General features: G+C 36.7%; 3 protein-coding genes across 4 annotated transcripts; 2 read left to right on the top strand and 1 right to left on the bottom strand.

Annotated features, from left to right (window-relative positions):
• Window positions 1–6,850: 6,850 nt before the first annotated feature.
• Window positions 6,851–9,094, bottom strand: mRpL28 (mitochondrial ribosomal protein L28). Its single transcript, XM_011142652.3, has 6 exons — window positions 8,959–9,094; window positions 8,241–8,404; window positions 7,887–8,145; window positions 7,633–7,776; window positions 7,150–7,334; window positions 6,851–7,070 (listed from the first exon to the last, which is right to left on the bottom strand). The coding sequence occupies exons 1-6, from the start codon at window positions 8,983–8,985 to the stop codon at window positions 7,013–7,015; spliced, it is 837 nt and encodes a 278-aa protein (XP_011140954.1). The 5' UTR covers window positions 8,986–9,094; the 3' UTR covers window positions 6,851–7,012.
• Window positions 9,095–9,170: 76 nt separating this feature from the next.
• mst (misato mitochondrial distribution and morphology regulator) lies at window positions 9,171–11,675 on the top strand. 2 transcript variants are annotated; one of them, XM_011142650.3, is made up of 5 exons: window positions 9,171–9,367; window positions 9,465–9,545; window positions 9,650–10,105; window positions 10,190–10,994; window positions 11,092–11,675. In XM_011142650.3, the coding sequence occupies exons 1-5, from the start codon at window positions 9,293–9,295 to the stop codon at window positions 11,298–11,300; spliced, it is 1,626 nt and encodes a 541-aa protein (XP_011140952.1). In that variant the 5' UTR covers window positions 9,171–9,292; the 3' UTR covers window positions 11,301–11,675. The 2 variants fall into 2 exon arrangements, with proteins under 2 accessions (XP_011140952.1, XP_019697425.1); XM_019841866.2 differs by having other exon boundaries at window positions 9,310–9,367; window positions 9,451–9,545.
• A 110-nt stretch (window positions 11,676–11,785) lies between these two features.
• On the top strand, window positions 11,786–13,887 carry LOC105184098 (Calcium and integrin binding family member 2). Its single transcript, XM_011142651.2, has 5 exons — window positions 11,786–11,927; window positions 12,012–12,132; window positions 12,414–12,585; window positions 13,343–13,567; window positions 13,713–13,887. The coding sequence occupies exons 1-4, from the start codon at window positions 11,842–11,844 to the stop codon at window positions 13,558–13,560; spliced, it is 597 nt and encodes a 198-aa protein (XP_011140953.1). The 5' UTR covers window positions 11,786–11,841; the 3' UTR covers window positions 13,561–13,567; window positions 13,713–13,887.
• The last annotated feature ends 1,056 nt before the right edge of the window (window positions 13,888–14,943 follow it).

Here is a 14,943-nt window from a genome sequence, read left to right as displayed (position 1 = left end):
CGTTCAACGGAAAATTATAACGGCAAGATGCGATGTTACGATCAGCCGGTGTTTAGCAGGACGCGATCGGCGAAAATCGGAAGCACCGATCGAGATCGTTAATTATGGACGATCGTATTTTGCGCTAAATGTGTTCCGTGCGAGCACAGAACGGGAACGCGTACAAACGTAGAAGCTTCGCATCGCTGAATAGAGCGCGCTAAGCTAAGCGACCGCGCAGTCTCGGGGGCGGGAGGGGGAGTGCTCCAAGTACAATTAATTATTTTCCGAAATGACGTGCCTCGCTAATTTAGCCAAGCCAATTCGAAAGTTATTCGCGCGAGATTTACTATTTAATAAGCGTACGCTTACACAAAAACATCGAGTCAATTAACGTGCGCAAGCTACCGCGTGTGTTGTGGCCAAAGAAAAAAAAAAGATAAATAAATAAAGGAATAACGTTATCTTATAGATGATCGTAGACGTCGAAATTGAGAGAGCTTTGCGTTGTCGTCGCGCAACGGTTTAACGAACACTACGCCGATATTTTAGGTCTAATGCAAATATTTCGTCGGTATGCCGCGCGTACCGACCAAATCGGATCAATCTGTTAATTTTCTTCAGTACTCCGTGGATGTGAAGTGGATATCTGAAAAAAAAAATTAAAATTCTCAATTATTACCTTACGCCGCGCGTTACACGCACGCGTTCGAGCACCAATTCGATTAAATGCTGTTTTTCAATTTTTCTTCCCTACGTTCCTACGTTCATGTTCATATTTGCCTTATATTTGTGCAAGTGAGCTGAGAATTTGTCGCCTTGCCGGTACCATCCGCATCAGACCGGCTTTCTCTCAGGTCTTCGTCACCACTCTTGTATCTTAAACGTAACCGAGAAATCGAACGGGCGTTTCACTTGTTACTAATTGTTACAAATTACACGATATATCTAGAGAGATATATATATATATATATATATACAAACATATATATGTATGTGTATGTGTATGTGTGTGTGTGTGTGTATGTATATATATATACATAAGTCGTATACAAGCATAGTCGCTACGCAAAGTCTGCGGCAAATGGAAGAAATAATCGTCGAGATTTACAAGAATGCGTTCTCTAGGCCGAAGAGATGCGAATAATATGGAAATGGTAAAGAGTAGAGAATTTCCTAAGAGAAAAGATTCACACAATCAGTCCGCAATTCGTCAAGAACCAAATTTAAGAGAAGACTTAGTCTAAGACTAAGTCGCGAGCTTAACTTCGCGGAACCGATTCTTGTCGATCTCTCGTTGAACCTTTCGTTTTCATATGTTTCTTTATCTTTAATTTCGAAACCGTTATTTCACGCATAGGCGTGCACTAAATGTATGAGTATTACTCGCCAAGCGATACTAAATTGCGCGTGTATTACGGTAAGATAAAAGCGAAGTAACTTAACGTTAATTGATAGTTCAATAATACACAGTGCATGCATTGATTATCAGGCGCAGGAACGCAAGCATTCACGCGCAGCTTTCGTAAGGGAACCCTTCGTAAAGGTCATAACGAGTGAAGTATCGTTGAATTTGTTAATAGACGTTCGCTAACAATCTTACAAACCTCGGTATGTGCGGTTTTCGCTCACGCACACGCGCGCTCGCACGCACGTAAGCACGTACACACTACCGGCATATGCCTTTGTCGTGTTTATACTTTAGATTCATAATTCTAAGGCTAAGTAACGCGAATAACAAATGACACTCGAACATGAGAATTAAAAAAAAATTAATAAACGTAAATTACAATTCGCACACGCACAGACCGATGTAGCGATTCTTAGCATTTAGTAGCACGACAATAAGTAGGATTTTTCAGTCACTCGCATCGTGCCACACGAGATAGTACAGAATGTCCTAAAAGCACCCAAATGTTCCGAGAACGTGCTAAGATATTCTTCCGTGTTCATCCTGAACACAGGTTTCTTAATTTGGAGACATCTCACATTATTTGGAAAACGTCCCAGTGAGCAAAAAACCACATTTATATAATTTATAATTATAACTATATTAATTATATAATTAATTATATAATTATATTAACAATAATTATATTAACTTATAATTATATTAATTATATAATTATATAACTTATAATTTATACAACGCACATTTATATAATTTCGTCACTTCGATATTTTTCAAACATTTTTACAATATTTGAAGAGGAATCATATTATCCGGTAATACCTTCTAAATATTTTAAGAGATATCAAGCGAGAACGCGTTCGAGAGATACACACAAAGTCGTTGATCTATTATAATATTCTTAGTTTACTAGGATTCCTGCATCACAGTGATTAATTACTCGACCAAGCGGCAGATACCTATTATTCATATAGTAAATACTGTTTCTCTTTACATAACTAGGCATTACAAACATGTGAGTGACAAACAAATCCTAATTGCTATTGCGCCACGGAATGTGTCGGTCTGCGTGCGAATTTCGTGCGCCGGTCTGCGATCGATTCGAGTGCTCGAAGAAATTCGCCACAACTTTGTGGCACGAAAGATAAAAAAACACGTTGCTATAGCTTTCTTACCGAGGATATTTGTACAACGAAGCCGTATTTTTTTAGCGAAGTGTAATTTTACATAAATGGAATTCGATCCACGCGTTCCAATCGGGGAAGTATGTGTGCTTGTTATTAAGTAGGCTGTTACGTACAAGGTATGCGCTATGCTGGGAGCCAAATAATGAGCCAACAGTAAATCCGTCGTTTAATACGCCAACTGTTTACTTTTAATCTCTTGCGGACAATCTATGGCGTCACATATTTGTAGGACGTGCACAATGGAATCGGTTTTGCTCTCTCACACTCTTAGTCTCTTTATCTATTTAAATAAACTAACAATACCAAACTTATGCCGTCTCAGAAAAAGTGCTCTTCTAATTAAAACGTCGCTATAGGTCAAAGCTAAACACAAAGGAAAAAAAAGCGAGAGTACGAAGAGAGCGGAATTACACACGCATACCCGTTAGTGTAGATCAATGGTAGTGGGATATTGTAGGATATGATGATGATTATTATTATTATTATTATTATTATTACTATTATTATTATTCATAATTACTATTATTATACAATGTTACGAGCAACAAAGCACACGACATTACTGTAAAAATGATATTGGTACGTAAAATAGATGTTACAAAGAAAGGAAAGAAAACGATATAACACAACAGTTATGTCTTCTCATTGTGCGTTAAGGAAATGAAACAAGAAGTGAATTGCATTCTTCCGAAAGGAAAATATGATGCTGATATATCATATTTATATGAAGATGAATATTCGTATATCATATAAAAAAATGAATATCATTGCATAAGTTCACAGGTATGTGATATCATGCAATAGAACAAATGTGACGAAAGTGGAAATCCGAGGAGCAAAAAACAGGCTGTTGTCGGAGAAAATGAAGAAGACGAGTCCAACACGGAGTCACATCAGGTGAATCAAGTCTAAGAACTACCATAACACTCGAAATTGTATTAAGAATTTGATGCCGTTGCAGTGATGGGTATACAAAAATCTTACGCTACCTTGTTTGCCATCAACAAAAATGGTTACTGTCGTCGAATGGATTTTTGATCCTGCAGGAACGAATCAGCAAAAGTGCGTCAGTAACCGACGGAAAAAAAGCGGCCTTTACTTATTATTTTAATGTCACAAGATTCATTTAGCTTAATTTGTAGGGGATGACATACTAGAGTAAGAAAGTTTATTTCTTCTCAGAAAGACATAGAATATGTGCAATCTTTGTATTCTGAGTGAATTATATCCATTTTACAATACTAGAGTTATTGTCCGTCCATTATTCTTTAATTAACTGGGACTGTTTTGAGGATATTTTGACAATAATAATATGATAAAGCTAATCGTACATGATTACATGCATATTTTTCAAATATACTTGTTTCATAAAAAGCAATATTAGCTTCATTTATAATCTAATCAAGATTATTGATTTTTAATGACATATATACTAAAGTATAATGTAAAATCTAAATGCTAAAGTACATATATACTAAAGTACAATGTAGAACTTAAATACTAAAATACATATATACTGAAATATACGTAGGCAGTCTGAAAAGTTCTCGACCTGACACATACAGGGTTCTCAAAAAGTTTCCGAACGATAAAATATCTCGAAAACAATCAGTTTTTGGAAAAAATGTTTCAGGCAAAAGTTGTAAGGTTTAAAATGATCTATTTACTGATCTTATCAGTTTGACCTTGGCTACCGTCAACAAGGTCAGGGCAAAGTCACCTTGAACTTTTCAAATGGAACGCCCTACTTTTTTTGGCATATTCTTATAACGTATTTCAAGAGCTTTCCAAAATATTACAACAAAGTATTTTTTTGTTAAGTACATCCCGAGTTATGAAGCTTCAAAGTTACAGTACCGTCGGCATTAGCATTACCCAAGGTGTACCGCGTGGAGGTTGCACGATCGGATTTACACCTCTTGTATGTGTGTGTGCGCGCGCGTGTGTGTGTATGTGTGTGTGTGCGTGTGTGTGTGTATGTGTGCGTCTGCGTGTTATGTAACAGAAACAAGGACCCCACGGTCCTTGAGACCTTAAGACAATTTGAACATTTAATTAATTGAAAAATGTTGCACATCTTAAAAGATGAGATAAAGTCATTTTACACAACAGAAACAGTTTGGAGTCATGAAATACTACGGCAGTGACGAACCGTGGGATCCTTGTTTCTGTTACATAACACACATACACACACACACGCACGCACACACGCACGCACGCACGCACGCACGCACGCACGCACGCACACACACACACATACACACACACCATCATTTACGTACCATCCTACCATGAGGCCGCGCAGCAGCGTCGCCGTCGCTCGGCTCGGTCGCCTCGCGCCGGCGCCGCTGCCGCGCGGCCTCATTAGCTTTGCTACCAGTCGCGCGGCTGGTCCATGATGATGGTCCCATGGACCGTGTATGGTATATGGTATGGAAGAAAATTATGGTCCCATCGACCATGTATGATATATGGTATGGTACAAAAATGATGACCCATCGACCATGTATGGTATATGGTTTGGTACAAAAATGAATGGTCCATCGACCATGTATGGTATACGGTATGGTACAAAAAATGATGGTCCATCGACCATGTGTGGAATATATGGTATGGTACAAAAATGATGGTCCATCGACCATGTATGGTATATGGTATGGTACAAAAATGATGGTCCATCGAGCATGTATGGTATATGGTATGGTACAAAATGATGGTCCCATCGACCATGTATGGTATGTGGTATGGTACAAAATGATGGTCCCATCGACCATGTATGGTATACGGTATGGTACAAAAATGATAGTCCCATCGACCATGTATGGTATATTGTATGGTACAAAAATGATGGTCCCATCGACCATGTATGGTATATGGTATGGTACAAAAATGATGGTCCCATGGTTGGTAGCAAAGCTAATGAGGCCGCGCTGCAGCGACTCCGGCGCGAGGCGACCGAGCCGGTCAACGACGTTATAGCATCGGCCAACGACGGAGATTCTACATAGTTCTTGAAGATTCCAGAATATTCTAGAAGTTCGTGACGTAATTCTACCGGTAGAATTTATAAAAAAAAATTAAGTGTAACTCCATTCCAAAATACATTTGGAAATTGCAAAACTGAACAAATACAAAATCATTGTATACAAAGAAAAAGGAAAAACAAATGTTTCAACATCCAGAGGGGGAAGGGAGAGAGGGGGAGAAGGCGTGAGAACGAGAGAGTGGAGAGTGAGAGTGGGAGTGTGAGAGAGATTGAGTGTGTGTGTGTGTGTGTGAAGGGGAAGGAGGGAAAGTATGAGATAGAGATTGTGAGAGAGAGCAAGAGAGAGAGAGAGAGAGGGAGAGAATGAGAGAGGGGGGTAATATGAGAGATATTATGAGAGATTGTGAGAGAGAGAGAGAGAGAGAGAATGTGATAGAGGGAGTGAGAGAGAGAGGGGGAGAGAGAGAGAGACAAAGATTGAAAGGGAATGAGAGGGGGTATTTGGAGAGAGTGGGGGGAAAGAGGGGGAAGACAGAGAGCTTAAGATGATCATGAATAGAATGTTATACGTCGAATTTTTCATGGTTATACGATTACGCGTTATTATGCAGAGGAGGAGGGGGAGAGAGAGAAAGTACGAGGGAGAGTGAGAGTGAGCGTACGAGTGAGTGTACGAGAGAGGAGAGTGTGGGAGAGAGAGTGTGAGAGGGAGAGAGAGTATGACAGAGAGAGGGAGAGAGTGTGAGAGAGAGAGAGAGAGGGAGAGAGTGAGAGAGAGAGAGAGAGAGAGAGAGAGAGAGAGAGAGAGAGAGAGAGAGAGAGAGAGAGAGAGAGAGAGAGAGAGAGAGAGAGTGAGAGAGAGAAAGAGAGAGAGACTGAGAAAGACAGAGAGGGAAAGAGGGAGAGTGAAGGGGGAAGAGATAGAGCTTAAGATGGGCTTGAATAGAAATGTTGAACGTCGAAATTCTCATTGGTTATACGGTTACGCGTTACTATCCAGAAAATATATGTCATGGAATTTCAAATTGTATGCGCCTAATACATCATATGTTAGAGTCGGAAATTATCGAACTTATATTATACTCCAGGGATTATTTTTGATTTATAATATTTATTCTGAACTTTAATATGAATAAGCTAAAATGGCGCGCGCGTAACGCGCGCTTGTAGTGTTCTAGTATCATAAAATAAACAGGTGAAAAACATATCGGAATAGCTTTAGTATATATCATTAAAAATCAATATAATGTATGTAGTCGTTTTAATGAAATAAAATCGAAACCCAAGTTGATTTTAAATATATCGTCTTTTTCTTATATACATCTTATTCATTAAATACATCTACGAAATAATTGAAAAATATTTGCTACTACAAATTTAAATAATGCTTTGCATTACTTATCAACTTGAATGTTGACTTGATTCATATTATATAACAAACGGAATTACCTAGTCACGCTTCGAATTTTTGGAGAAAGGATTTAATTTCGACAGCCAAGAGACATCTCTGCAAAAGAAAATTTCACTTATGATCTTATCGTATATTGTGCAATGTACATAAATAATATATTCGTAAAGCTACATACGTTTCTGCCGGTGATACTACATCCACATTTTCAGCTTCTTTTATCTTATTCTCCTTGAGTTTGGCAATTAATTCTGACCTATATTGAATCTTCAGAGGTTGTGGACTCGTTTTCATAAGTTGGTTCAATTTTTTACATGCTTCTTGGTATGATAAACCATACCATTCAATGTCTTCTCTTGTGTACTAAAAATATATAATAAGGTACTGATAATAATGATATACAAAATTCATGTCTTACAAGAATATAATACAAATATATAATATATATATATATATATTTGTATTTGTATTGTATTGTGTATATATAATTAAAGGTATTATCTATGATTTGATATTAAAATAGTGTTCTTTTTTCCTTGTTTTATTTTATATTTAGTATATAAATCTATAAAAGTATAAAAGTATAAAAAATAAATTAGTCTGTAAATCTTGAGACAATCTGAAGACATCATAAGTGAAAAAGAAATAAAAATATTCTTACAGCTGATAGATATTGCTTGTATTTCACATATACTTCCTCATGTTTCTCGGGATCGTCAGGATAGAGAGTTTTATCAGCTAATGCTATGAGTATCTCGCGTTTTAATTTTAATGCAAGTAGAGATTGTAAGTCACAAGCTGGTGTCTGTAAATATTAAAAGTTTACTTGTAAACTAAGAATAGATATTTCATAAAATATATTTTTTGAACAAAAATTTCACTATTTTATCAATTGAATTAAAGGTTTCGCTATACCTTTAGCAAATAATGATCAAATCCATAGTGTTCATGAATTAATCTGATTACTCTAGGAGTAATCACAACTCTCATGTAGGAATCAAGAACTTCGCTATAGAGAACTGATCTCTGCAAATCAGGCAACCAAAAGTGTGCAACCTTTCTCTTAAATTTTCCCTTCTTTTTGAAACCTTTTATAATAGCTTCACCTCCCCATATACCATTGTGCATTTCCTTGGAATACATTAAAGGTATTGGTATATTTTGTACTTTGGACCTACAATATTATAATATGTATAACACATATATAATAGAGTTATTGCAATAGAATTATCAAACAAAAATCGACTAATAAAATTGTTTGTAACATACACTTCTTCAGTTTCCTCATTTCTTACATATTTGGCTTTATTTTCAATATAGTGAACTGCAGATGGCTGTGTCTTCCATTCTTTCCAAAACTTTTTATATGCTTCTGGCAAAGCAGCACCGATTCCAGTACTCCACCGTGTTTTTTTTTTAATATAATATAATTTCTACACAATAATTTTGATATGTTTTTATTTATTTTCTTCATTGACAGAATTTGATAATAAAGTATAAAAATTGACATCTTTTATTTAAAACTCAAGCTATAATATATACTAATTATGTTATCAAATTTGTTGGTTATAAGATAATAATGCTAACGTTTTTTTTTATTAATCTAATTTCTTGACTACTGCAACCTATTTTCTTTATTTTTATTGTTTATTCCCTATATTATATTTCAATTAGGCTTTGTCTTATACTTGTTATGCCGCTTTGATTTATCGCATATTTCTTTATTCCACTAACAGATATAAATAACGAGGTTAGGTTTTGTATCAAGGATTAAGAATAAAACATTACGTATAAAAATTTCATATATTAATTTGCATATGTTTTATATAAAGTAACAAAATATGAACAATTTTAACAACTTTCATAATAACAAACTAACGATATCATCAAATGAATCATTAGATCAAATGTTTATTCAATTCGAGGTTAAACTAGATAGTTTCGACTTTTTCTGCAAATCGCATTACAGAATGATGATTTATATTACCTTGCTCATTTCCGCTCTCGACATCATTCTGTTAACTGGCTTTCAACAAGTCTTAATCCACGGTTAATTGTAAAAACAAATTAAGGTCTACAAGAATCAAAAGCAAGTCCTAAATTGACTTCAGTGACATCATACGGTAAAAATATGAAACAGTGCTTCTATGTGTAGGTGTATATTTATATCAGAGAGGAGCATAGGCATAGGTACACTTCTTGAACTAGTGCAGAGAGTTCAGCTGGAAAGAGCAACCTTATTATTTCGGAAGAGATGTCAATTTAAAAGAATAGAATAAAAAAATATTTCTATAGTGCAGGATACTGATTCAAGGAATATAATGACACGAGAGATATTAACCATTCAATTAGGACATTATGCCAATTTTATTGGCACTCACTGGTGGAATCTGCAGGTATTAATTTTACAACAATATTTTGTTTACAAATATCTCAATATATTTCTGTAATTTTTTTAAGAATTATGATGCACTTTAAGATTCTTTGTTGCAGACTTCTAATTTCACATACAATCCAAAAGATTTAGCTGAAATAGATCATGGTGTACTATATAGAGAAGGTGAAAATCTGCAGGTAAGGATATTATAAAGTTATTAATTATTAGTATATGATATATATTAGCTACAAAAAATAGAAAATTAAGATAGTAATTATAATTTGACAATTGTATTTTACAGAAACAAGTTACATTCACACCAAGAGTATTAATGGCAGATTTAAAAGGAGGAACAGGCTCTATATACGAACATAGTATCTTATATGATACAGAACCTACAAGCATAGAAGCTACCTCAAATAATCAACTATGGAATGATGAACAATTGGACATTATCAGTGCTGAAATACCTAATCTGGAAATATCCACACATACATTAAATAAACTAGATAAAGCTAACGATTCAACTTTAACTTTTAGTGAAAATGACACAAAATCATGGGTTGATTATCTCCTACCTTTATTTCACCCAAGATCATTAACAGTTATTAAAGAGTACTCACATAATTGTACAAATCGACCATTTGATATATTTACATATGGTTGTAATTTATGGACTACAGAACAATTCTCTGATGACTTCTCAAACAACATAAGATCTTATGTAGAAGAATGTGATTTAATGCAAGGATTTCAGGTATGTTTTTGAACATTATTATATACTTAAAGTTATACTCAAATAAATCATCATTTATCTGAAATAATTAATATTTCATGATAGGTACTTATGGATTCTACTGACGGCTTTGCTGGTCTGGGAGCTTCCTGTATTCAACATCTGCACGATGAGTATGGAAAAAGTATATTGGCATTTCCATGTATAAACTTCAATAATGCTGAACCAAGTGCATCTGACTTAATCAAAGTTGTCAATACGGCACTATGTTGGCAGAATATTGGAGAACACTCGTCGCTCTATAGTCCACTCTCTTGTGGACAAGTTGGCTGGCCATTTGCAGCTGATCCACGTAAATTCGACAACATAACATACAAGGCAGAATTGAAATATCACAGTAGCGCAATATTAGCGACTGCTTTGGACACATTAACCCTGAGGTATAGAACTAAAAAGTATCCGAATGTCAGCTTATCCGACTTGTGTGCTGACTTGAACAAATTAGGCCGCAAAGCCGCAGCTACCAGCTTGAGTCTACCATTTCCTATGAAAATGAAGATGGATTTAATAGATATGCTGGACGAAGTCGAGGGTCCATTGTGGACAAGCTTGACACCAAGCTGTGATATACCGATGGATGACAATATGCAGAGTATAGTATTGCGAGGGATTTCTCAAGACAGAATGAAACGACCGATTCAACAAGCTAACAAACAAATATCCAAACCAGCATACCGATGCTCCAGTGTGCATGAGATGATGACGTTTTATCTAGCCTGTACGTGTCACGCATCGGCTACTTACTTCTCCGATATCGAAGCACCACTCAAAATCGTTGATCCATACCCAAAAATATTCAATAATAATGTAACTGAGGACGGTAGCATCGCCAATTGGTCTGTAGGCAATGGTATGTCCTCTTTATCATCGGCAAAGAAAGTAATGTCACCATTAGATTAAAGGATAAACGCTAATCCTACTTACCTACTGTATCTTTCTATTTTCAGATGTGAAATCAATTGCAGTGATGGCTGGAATGCATAGCAATGGCAGCATCGCGGCGATGTACGAGACATTGCTTAAGCAAACTAAGAGAATACGAAGTATAAAAAAATTCCATTCATTTACGGATTCCGGGTTGGACGAAGACGAATTCGCAGAGTGTATTCATAATTTGCAAGATTGCAAAGAAACGTACGAGAATCATTATATTTGAGAGACTAATGTGGCAACTTGCGATTGCATTTGCAATTCTTATCTTTTTTACAATGAAACCATTACGTATTTATTTTATGTAATTAATACGCTATAATTTGATGATTATTAATAAAAAAAAAATTCGCGTGTTAATGTTAAGAAGTAACGTTTATTGTGCGCCAAGAGGATACACAAAAGTGGATTGTAATTCGTCGTAAATCCAACATCGAAACGTCCCTGAAGATGGGAGTGGCGAGACACACCCTGGTTATTAGATTGCACGATTTCGTATCGAACATCGGGGATGCGAAACTCAGTTCTCACTGTTCCTCCGTCAATGTAATGTATCCTTTCGTACGATTCGAACTGAAGTATTTTTTTTTTTAATATTCTAACACTCAGTATATTGTATAATTCTATAAATATTCTAGTATTTAGTATTCTACACTTTTTTCTATCACTTTGAAGTAATAAGCGTCACGAGAAACCATTCGTTAGTGAGAGATAACACTATTACATATGTATTAAAATATAAAAAAAGATAATTTAATAAAAGTGCGATGGGAAATAAAGTGGCAACCTTCACCGAGGAACAACTCGAAGATTATCAGGATTGCACATTTTTCACACGCAAGGAAATTCTGAGGTAATACCTTCGCGTTTGCATTATCGTTTTGTCAATTTTGTTAATTTTCTCTGACTCGCCGAGACTTCTCTCGTTTATTTCCAGAATATTTAAGAGATTTCGGGAGATAGGAGATCCTGGAATGATACCACGTACTATGACGCCTCAAGAAGCGGCATCGCTCCGTTTACCCCTCTCGCATTTGGCTCGTATTCCTGAACTGAAGGTTTACTTTAATTATATTCGATAAATTTCGAACATATTAGAAAATACATACGCGCGTCACCCGTGTATATTGTCGATGACTCCCATATAGCAACATGCTATGCATGTTCATCGCAATTTTTTTTTAGTTTTCACTTTTTTCAGTTTGCGAGGATCAAAATCTTATGGTCACGCGAGATCTGTTCTACTCAATTCTATTTCTGTTCTATTTTTCTCTCTATAGTGTTCTTCCAGCGTTCTTTTTGGTCTATCGTTTTTTATTCGTTTGTCTCTTCTCCCTAGGAGAATCCGTTTAGGGAACGTATCTCGGAAGTTTTCACGCGACGTCAGGATTCAGGACATTCGACATCCAGTTGCAATGGGATCTGCTTCGAGGAATTTCTCGAAATGATGTCCGTGTTCTCCGAGCAGGCACCAAGAGATCTGAAAGTTTTTTACGCTTTCAAAATTTACGGTACAGACTACAAAGTTAACCAGATGAACGGATGAACGGGCAGGCGAACCGACGGACGAGCGAACAGACAAACGAACGAACCGTGAGAGAGTCTGAAAGTTGACCTCGCTGTACATGTATAGTTGTCCGTGGGATGAGAAGTACACACGGCAGACATGACATCCGCGAGAATATTTGCACGAAACAGCCGATCGATTTTGTCGACGTGCAGCGTCGTAATTATATCTCCGTTTGATGTTCCTCTCTCGCTATAAATTGCGCGTTTCCATGATGCTATTTATTGTTTCCGACTTAAGTATTTCACAGAGGAGCTTTGCTCCTGAATATAATCGCAAATATGATCGTGAAACAAAGGTACGCAGATATGCGTTTAGTGGTAACCGTTTAACGTTCATCACGAAAGCAGACTCGGTATTAATTTCATTTTTAAGAAGACAACAATGAAAGACCATATGCGCGAAACTACTTTCTTACGATCGTTGAAATCTACACAACCAGAAGGGAAAAGTTGCTCAAATCAAATTAAAAAGAAATTCCGAGTATCTTCTCTCTCTCTCTCTCTCTCTCTCTCTCTCTCTCTCTCTCTCTTAAAAATTACGATTCAAGCAAAAATTCGTTACACGCGATACAAAGGTGTGAAACACTCGTAGTGCAATTTATTTAATGGAACGTATCGTGCTTCGAGAATGTTACGCTAATCATTATTCTTGTTCATACTTCACCCTTCATCAATCAACTAGTAGTTTTCCATGAACAGATTTCGATGAAGACGGGGTGCTGGGTTTGGGGGACTTGGAACGCACCTGTCGGCAGCTGACTCGAGGTGGGCTAAACGTCGAAGAAGTGGCTACCGTGTGTCGAAAAGTTTTGGAGGAGAGCGATATCGATGGCGACGGGGCTCTGTCTTATTTGGAATTCGAACACGTCGTTACTAGGGCCTCTGATTTCATGGCAACTTTTCACATACGGATATGAACTGCATGTACGATAGATCTTTTTAAACAAATATACAGTTGCATTTAATATAACCGTGTCTGTTTTGGAAACAATTAGTCTGGCAAGCGGGACGAGTGGCATTTAAGACGTAACTAGTTTCGTAAATTACATTCCTTCTGTTTAATTTTCAGTTTGCGCTTCGTGCGATGTAATTAGTGACTATTCGCTAGCTTCTGCTCGAGCTCAATGAAGATTCTTGGCCGTTTCTTCGACAGCGGCTTTTTCGACATATCCAGTTTACACGTCGATAGTGAGCGGAGCTGGCGGCGGAGGTTACGCTTGGAGGTTCCCTGAGGCGGAAGAGAATAGCTAAGTATGACAGTAACACCTAAATCTTAACGCATCGCGAACGAATGCGTCGGAAATCCATAAAGCTAAGACACGTATGCGGTGAGCTCCGGTAAACGCATGCGGAAAGCGACTCCATATGCGCGGCACAGGTTAATCAATGGCTATTATATTTGTTGAGTTTAGAAACGCAGCCCCGTAGTATGCATCACTATTATACTCCATACTTGATGAATTTTCATTATTTATAAAATCCATGTTTGATAGCTAGTTTCATACGACATAACGACATAATCCACAAAGTCAGATTATAAACATTCACTGGTTTTCATGTCCCGAAAATCATCCGACGCACGTATGATATGCGGCATAATTATGCGGAAAAATTAAAATATTTTGATCTCAACGTGTGATGCGGCATGCCGAAGCTTGCCGCAACCGGACCTGCGCCTGTCTCCTGTGATTGGTCATCGCAGCATTTGCCACAGCTCACCACATACATGGAGTCTTGACTTAACGCTATTGGTTAGGTGACACGGCTACGCGTGTGCAGTTTATTTTTGGAGACGCGAAATTTGGATGTCGTTACTGTGTATACTGTGTATACTGTGCTAAAACCATTTCCAACTGGTATCGTTCATTTAGTAGAGAGCCTGGCATAAATGTTGAAGCTTTACAAGCTATAAAATTACATGCAGTGTCGTATAGATTAATTGGTGCCTTGATGTTTGACAAAATGGCGATACGACAACATTTAGATTATAGTAATGATAAGACAAGTAATATAGTAATGATAAGATAAGTAGGCTATGTAGATTATGTCATAAAATTGAGTGTGATACGAGTGCAATTGCAAGAAAAGCATTGGTTTTTTGTGTTGTATGTATCAATCAAGGTTGGAAATTGCCTATTGCTTTTTATTTGATAAACAGAATAAGTATAGAACAAAAACATAGCTTGACTGAACATTTAATTGCACTTCAAGAAACTGGCATTTTCGTTAATCGTGTCCCTTACTTATGATGATTTGTCTTCTAACCTAAGTATGCTTCAAAGTCTTGGCTGCAATTTTAA

This window comes from Harpegnathos saltator, unplaced genomic scaffold (genome assembly GCF_003227715.2).
Source record: "Harpegnathos saltator strain DR-91 unplaced genomic scaffold, Hsal_v8.6 scaffold280, whole genome shotgun sequence".
Lineage (NCBI taxonomy): Eukaryota > Metazoa > Arthropoda > Insecta > Hymenoptera > Formicidae > Harpegnathos > Harpegnathos saltator.
Note: the sequence above shows the minus strand (reverse complement) of the source record. Positions and strands in the feature narration are given on the sequence as shown.